This window comes from Eutrigla gurnardus, assembly GCF_963514095.1.
Source record: "Eutrigla gurnardus genome assembly, chromosome: 16".
NCBI lineage: Eukaryota > Metazoa > Chordata > Actinopteri > Perciformes > Triglidae > Eutrigla > Eutrigla gurnardus.
Window position 1 is genome coordinate 12,446,049 of NC_139927.1, and position 8,208 is coordinate 12,454,256.

At 37.4% G+C, this 8,208-nt stretch overlaps 1 protein-coding gene across 1 annotated transcript in view; it reads left to right on the forward strand.

Annotated features, from left to right (window-relative positions):
- Positions 1 to 1,769, forward strand: part of dlgap2b (discs, large homolog-associated protein 2b) — a 58,231-nt gene extending 56,462 nt beyond the window's left edge. The window contains exon 7 of the mRNA XM_084030515.1: positions 627 to 1,769. Within this exon, the coding sequence (XP_083886641.1) occupies positions 627 to 1,438 (812 nt within the window). The 3' untranslated portion in view covers positions 1,439 to 1,769. The remainder of the gene's footprint in view (positions 1 to 626) is intronic.
- The last annotated feature ends 6,439 nt before the right edge of the window (positions 1,770 to 8,208 follow it).

Consider the following 8,208-nt stretch of genomic DNA (forward strand, 5'->3'; position numbering starts at 1 on the left):
AGATGGAAAGAAGCCTTGAGATGACTGAGAAGGCAGTGTAAAAACATTGGGAAAAGCCTACAGTATGCAAGTCTAATGACAATCATTGTTGTCTTAATTTCAGGCAATTGACAACCAATTTATAAAAAATGTGCTTTATATTTTATACTGGCTCTGGCAGGAAGCAGTTATATTACTTTGGATTTGGATTTTCTGTAAAATGCTATACTTGAACACTACAGAAAGTGAATCTAAAAATGTTATTGATCAGCAACTTCCAAAAACATATTATGAATTCCACTAAAAATACATTTAGATATGGATAAAAAACGGATAGTTTCTTCACATTTGTAATTTTGTGATTTTATGACACGACTCAGTTACCTCTTGGTTTTGTACAACTCTGAACAGCGCACCAGATATTGGCAGGTGCTAATCTCTGATTAAATCACATAAATCTTTAGAAACAAGCAGGAAATAATTGAGTCTGATCTCATAGGTCTTTGGAATTACTGGCTACTTGCATACTGTATGTTTTCCATAGATGTGTGTTTATCTTCTAGTTCAGAATCCAAATTAAATCACACTCCAGCTGTTCCTTTCACTTTGAATGTCCTTCTGTTTGCATATTCAAATTTTTCTTCCAGAGGGATATGATGTTGTGGATGGGATCTCTTTACTAAATGACGACATGATAGAGGATGATGACGGTGCTAGCTCCTCTGCCTATGTGGAGCTGGAGAGGTTGGAGAGAGAGACTGCTGCTGCTCGCAGCCACCACAGTACTAGCTCCACAGTAACAGCCATCTCCGTCCCACCGGCATCCCCACCTTCATACAGGGTCCCTTCTGCTTCACCAGTAGCCTCTGATCCGCCAGTCCCTCAGGCCATTCAGGCCTTTAAAGAGTCTGCTAACATGGTTGCTGCCTTCAACCTGCAGTGGAAGGATGAAATCTCAGCAATGCGCTATGAACTGGCAGAGCTGCGTAGAGATGTATGTGGGGAATTGAAGACTTTCAACAGTAACTTCTTCAACTTTACTCAGTGCTACAACATGTGGACTTTGTGCCGGGAGCCTTGCAGCGACAGCACCACACAGACAGACGATAGAGTGTCCATAGGAATTCAAGCAGGCTCAAGTTGGTCCATTCGACAGAATACTGAGGACAAGTCCGTGATGTGCCAACCAGAGCCAGCACCCTTCAGCATTATGGATTTGATGGGCCCCCCTCGAATTGAGATAATTGAGGGAACCCCTGCGAGCACGCCAGAGGGATCAGGCAGCCCCGCCAGCCCTCTTCCAATAGAGGATTTCCCATGGGAGATCTACAAGAAGCAAAGGGCCCAAAAGCATCCAGACACAGGTGGCCACACAGGTGGCCACAGAAGCGCCAGTCTAGAACTGTGGAGCAGGAAGTACACCAGTGGGCCCATGTCATATCTGTCTATGTCATTCTAATCATTCCCATTCTACACATACTGTAAGACGAGATAAGGAGGCCAGGGGAAAAGCCTGACATTGAGCAAGAAGAGCAGGGCAGAGCTGTTGTTAGATGTCCCTTTACTCTATGCAGACACATAGTCTGTCATCTCTTAAAGAGGTAACAATGTTGTTCAAGCAATCTTTTAACAAGTGTCTTGGTTAGCCATGGAATAAAAAGAGAATGACTCTGTTTTACACCAGGATGAGGTGACATAAGAATGTGAGAGAGAATGTGGCTGATGTTCAGATCCTCAAGTGCCAACAAGTACAGCATCATCTTTCCTCCACTGTCTTAAACACCCAACCTTCAGAGAAAAAGTCAATCCTAGTAAATATGATTGGAAATATTATTTAATGATAAAACTCAATAATCAGCCATTGTGAGAGGCATAAGTTGGACTGTTTCTGCAAATGGCTAGCTCATGTTCATTCCAGTTTCTCTTTCTGTAGAAACATTCTCTTAAGCACCTGAGTATACTGAAAAAATACTGTGAATACCTTTATAAACCCTAGTTTTTTAAAGAATGCATAAAAGATGAATACGTTATTTATGTAGATATTAAAATATGATTTACATTTTAGTTATTCTAATCGAAGCATTCCTCTTCCATGGCCTTCATCCATGTTGTAGCCAGTTCCAGCTGAAATGGGCATTTAGAAAAATTCCAACTTACAAAGGTTTTATCAATAGAGAATTGGTGAACCACACAGCTTAAATAATTAATTGTAATAATTTGATTAAAAAAAGTTAATTGTGCTGACAACAACTTATTATGAAATTTGTGAAAGCCTAAACCTTTGGAATACTATATGGATGACACTGTCTCAAGGCTTTGTGGACTTGGTCCCTGGCTAAAATTGTTTACGATGAATCATTCTTAGACTTTAGGTCTAACAGCATATTGAGAGGAAACGGTAAGGGAGTTTCGGAGTGACAGAGAAGTATGAATGTATTGGCTTCAGTTCATTCTTGCACAAACAGCATTCATGTTCAAACTCTGTATATATATGTACCATTTTGTATATAGAGAAACTTATATAAATCAATACTTGTACTGTTTGCAGTTATAAACACTCATTTCTGACAGCGCCGAGAGGGGTTATGATAGTTTATGTGGTTCTAAACCAAACACAGCACTTTTTCCCAGTCTTCAAGGTCTGTCTTCATTTGTTTCATCATGTTCAACATCCAGCTGTTTGTGCCCCTACTAAGGGTAGTTGGTAGTTCATACCAGTGTTTCGCCTATTGTTTTTCGTGCAGTGGTGATTGGAAGATCATATGTTTGGTAAATCGTCTTACCTATCCGTTAATTGTTTTTAGAGGAAAAGGTCGAGCGAATATTAAATTGGATTGCTTGTTTTTTTAAGTTACATTTGGACTAAAATCTACCATATTCACCTTTTTTAAATGCCACATTTCTCTAGTAATGGTGGACTTTTCATGCTGAGGTGGTTCATCACTGCTGAAAGATAACAGAGAAACATTGGTCCCTATAAGTAGACAATCAGAGCCACTGAGGGCCTCTACCTCTCCAACATGTCCCCAGAGGTGCAGTATAGTACCACTGAATGTACTAACACCGCCTCACTAGTGATGGCTTAGCTGGACTCCTCTCAAACCTTAATGGGTGGGAGCCCTCAATCATCTGCTACATTTGGCCAATTGCTCATTATTAGTTATTCATAAAAATTGTTACTCATTAGCCACTGGCATTTCCCTCAACCACTCATATGGACCATTGTCCCATTGATACAACACAACGTACCAAAGTACTGTAATACTAAAGGCCCGTGGAACCGAGCCCAACAACAAACATCTACGAGCTTGACAGCACTTATCTTTGGACAATAACTGCAGCACAGGACCATGGGAAGTCTGTATGTTTAAGACCCCTGACTGAAATGTGAACCTTTCAAAGAATTGTTTAATAAAGGAGAGACATCCTCCCTCACTTTATAAAGGAGAGGGGGATCTTCTTTCCCCTTTGCCGGCCTAAAGACAATACTTGCAGAAAACGTGGCATTTTGGAAAGATGATATTTATACAAAGGTTGTACCAGAGGTATGATCAAAATCAAAGTTGAACCAAAAAGGCAGACATTTCCTTTCAAGTTCCTCCGCCCCACACTACTGTTACAGTAATTCATCAAACCGGAGAATTAGGGCTGTAACGATACACCAAACTCACGATTCGGTTTGTATCACGATTTTTGACCCACGGTTCGATACAAACCTCGATTATTTTGTTAGTGGGGGGGTGTGATAAGAAGAGAGATTTTTTTTTTTAAATTAAACATTTTATTTATGTAACATTTCAATAACTTGGAACACTAGAAGAATAGAACAGTTGAAAACCTTTCTAAAGATTAAGAACAATATTATCGTCTCAAGTATGGTTATAAATATAAAATATAACATACAAATAAAATACTAAAAAAAATAGAAAATTTAAAAATCTTTATAAACTGGACAGATTTGAACACTTAAGATTAAGAACAGTATTATGGTCTCAAGTAAGCTCTCAATAACATGAGCAAAAAAACTTGTCAACATCATTTTCCACCACCGAAAAGGGGCGCATGTCCAGAGCCATGAATGTTGCAATTGCCCGTGTAATCTTTTGAGCCCTGATTGACAGGCGCTCTCCTTCAAACAATCACGTGTACAGTTCATGGCTGCACCTGATTGGACGATCGCTTTCACAGCTGTCCTGTCTGCTCCGGAGTTCACGCAGACCAACATGGCGGCTCGTTTGGAAACTTTCTCTTATATTACGAAAATAGTTCACCGAAAGGTGTTTCTGAAGACATTTTAAGAGAGAAATAAGCTATGCAGTTGCTGAATCTGTCTTTATTTTAGATCGACAACATTCAGTTTAGAAGATTTTCGCGACCGTTTGCGAGCGTTCCCCAGGCGGCGAGTCGAGCCCGGCGCCTCTGATTGGCATAAAGTAGATTCACTTCAACTTTATGCAAATGAGGAGCGGCCAACTCGCGCGCCGTCTCTCGACATTCGCCGCGACGCTACCAGAATGCATTGCACGGCTTTTCACATAGACAATGAATGGGACGCGGGGAAACACCGCTGCCTGTGGACACGAACCTTGATAGCTGGAAGTTGTGTCGTGATTCTGCCTTCTCACACCACGAGACAGGATCGTGGATCAGAGTGTCGCGATTTCAGTTTCGATACGTGTGTCGTTACAGCCCTACGAAGAATAAATGCCTAGCTAAATGATTTATTTGCCTTGATAATCTAATATATGTGTTACAAGGAAACACTATATTAAGGCATGTTTTGCTGGTTATTTTTGGCAGCAACTCCATGACTCTGAACTTAAGATATTGGCAAAACTGATAATGGGTAACGAATTTAGTGCCAATTTACTGGTGCCATTCTTCACTATTTACATTACAGGGTAAGAATAATTAAAAAAAATGTATAACCCATGTATTGTTGACTCAAACAAACCCAATTTGGAGTTTTTCATCACAGATTGGCCAAAGGCTCGGTTAACATAAATCTTCAATAATTTGCGAAAGGCATATGACTGTGACAACTTTAAGCATATAGCCATTTTAATTTGATATACATATGGTATATTTACATTTTTTTGAAAGACTTGTTTTTTTTAATGATTAAGAGGTGATTGCAGTGACATTCCTTACTTAGATCTTTTCCCATTGTTTGGGGAATGCAAACTTATTTAAAGGTGCTGAAGACTGGCCAATCCACCAATCTGTATTCATTCATTCTATGCAAGTTCTTTGTTATTTTTTGTATTTTTAAGTCATCTAAATATTTGCAGTTATAGATATTAGGTGTTTCTGTTAAGCCGTCATGCAAGTAATTAATGCCAGGAATGGAAAGATGTTTTCAGAAAATATTGGTGGCTCTTTAAAAAAAGAAAAAATAATATTTATTTTATTTTATTATTTTTGCATGAGCAAGGGGGCCACACTAAAATTTGTTTAGTTTTCCTGGCAGACAGTTGTTTCATTCACATTTTTCCTATTTTAGCTTATATGTATACTAGAATCAAAGAGTTTGTTGGTGAGATTCTTGAGATCCCTGCTTAGTGGTAGCGTCCGTGTGCTTTGTGACATCATATACAAAAGAAATGTCCAACCATAAGTACATCACACATCGTCAATTTATTTACTGACTACTGTACAGCAAAATTAGAAAAGATAAAGTCTGTGATAACATAATTGGAAATGCTGTACAAATGCTTAGCATTATTCTAAATTGACGTCCAATTGAACGGCAAACTGGTGATTGATTGACTGATCCCAGGGAACTCACCCATACTATCAGTTTAATCCAGTGTGTCATTATCATTTCATCCTTTAGCCCAAAGAAATTACCCTTCCCTTAAAAAAGTTGAAATGTAGCAAAATACATATATTGATGAAATGATTATTTAAAAAAAATGTTCTTTTAACACTAAGATTGAAGAGTTAATAGACAAATGGTATTTTGAATTTATTTTTTAACCATGCAACCATATTTTGTGTAATGAAATATATGATTATTTCTAAGAAATTCTTAATTGTCTTGCTTATGTTATTACTCCATGAATTTTTGTTTACATTTCGTTGTCATCCAGAGATCTGATGCAACAACTGTGCCAACTCTCTGACGTCAGCTATTAGGACAAAGGTCTCTGGATGGAATCTGATATCACCTGAACCTGTAACATTGCTTGAATATAAATCCTTTTATACACCTATGATCTCTTCCCGCATTTATTCAAGGTTTCTTGGAGAAAACATGCTACTCTGTTTTGCATCGATTGTGTTGCAATTTTCAGGGATCTCAGACTGAATTGTTTAGTGACTCAGACTTTGTCAAAGTTATAAAGCACCTTTTGAAAACCATAGTTTAGCCTGCATTTGTTAGCTTATGCCTACTTTGTTAAAAGAATGAAAACGAGTATGTGATACATTTGCTTTTGCTTTTTTTTTTTTTGCTTTTTGCTTACTGTGATGTTTCTTGTGAATTTTCATTTACAACTTTTTTTGGCCTTATGTATTTTTCATATATTAATATAAAACAATGGATTAAAATGTTTATGTTTGTTTATGGTAATTTAAATTGCAAAATGGGGGTCATAGCTTTACAATGGCATCCAAAGTTCAAATGAGTTATATACTGAGCAAAAATGATATCTTTTGTGTCCATAGTGAGTAGTTTACACACTTGAACACACTACAAATACACAGCATGGGCCAGGTACGGTGTCTTTTACTTTGACCCTCTCAATATGCATTGCTTTTTTACTAAGCTATCACCTTTTCTTTTTGTTTGTTTGTTTGTTTTATTTTTCTTCCCCACCCCCCATTTTAGGCATCCGTAGCTTAGCTGGGGGGCGTAGAGAGTACGGTAGGTCTGGTAGGGAAACGTTTTATTCTCTCTTTTTTATATATGTTATTAAGACAGTTTTTCATACATTTTGTCTGACTCATAACATTTTCACTAAAATAAGATATATCATAAGTTGAAAATGCTGTCATACTCACTAAGTATGTATATTACATATAAATGTTTCCATCTGTTTCCACATTGAATCCAGTGGAAATTTGAAGATTATGTACTAGTACTGGATAATGACAAGAACAAAAGAGCAAACTTTTTTTTTTAAATGTCAGCATTTGGACAGTGTGACAAAGAGTAACTGTTCCATTTAATATCTCTTCCACACAACTGGAACATACTTTAACTGAGAATTGCATGCCTTATACAAAATCCATTAAATAATTTATTTGTTTTTTTTTTCATTTGATTTATATTACTATTCTTTTGTCCCGTTAGATTCACTCGTATTAGTAGGGATTCACCCTCTTGCTTTAACCATTGTATGCATTTTGTTTAAGCGAATAGAGGGGAATAAAATCAGCACACAGGAGTGTGTCTTTATTTTAAATATTCTGGCATGCAGCAAGGCAGGTTATGACCAACATAACAGCTTTGTTCTACAAACCAGCACAAATCAATGCAGCTTGTAGACGTTATCATTAATCAGGTTTTCCTACACAAGCCACAGTTGATGTATAAAAAGACCTTTTCAGTTCTGTGTAACTATCAATACTCAAATTTAATTTTAAAAGGTGGTGGATGACTAAATGTCAACACGAATATATGGTTGTCGACTGAAGTAATTGAAAAATGGAACTATGTAGTCTTAACAAAATCCTGCGTACAGTATTATAGATATATTGAGTGGTTGTTAATTGTTCCAAGAGTGGTCTTAGACAGCTTGTCATCCACATACAATTTTCTCACAAACTATGCATATTGTGTCGGCTAAAATTATATTTAAAAAGGTCATGATGAAATGTTCATATGGTGGCAAAGGTGCCATTGCTATAGTGTAGCAAACCCACTTGAATGGCCCCATGAGCAACAGAGCCTGTGAACGGTGAAGTCTAGCGGTCAGTTGTTTCATCTAGCCAACACTTGAGCTCAAAGCAACATATTAAAGAAAAAATTAAAGATTTGTTGAGATTCACATCCCCAAAGGATGAATCCTAAAATTTTAGGTGGACCCATGACTTTTTCCTATAGTGCCACCATCAGGCCAACGTTTCCATTTGTACAGATGGAATTGGTAGTTTTGCTTTAAATTACTTGAACAAATCACTTACATTTTTGGACAGAGCATTATTGTCTTGCTACTCTCTGACCAAATTGTCATCTTTGCAACCACAAAATAATTTAACCCAACAGGAAGCTTACGATAAAAT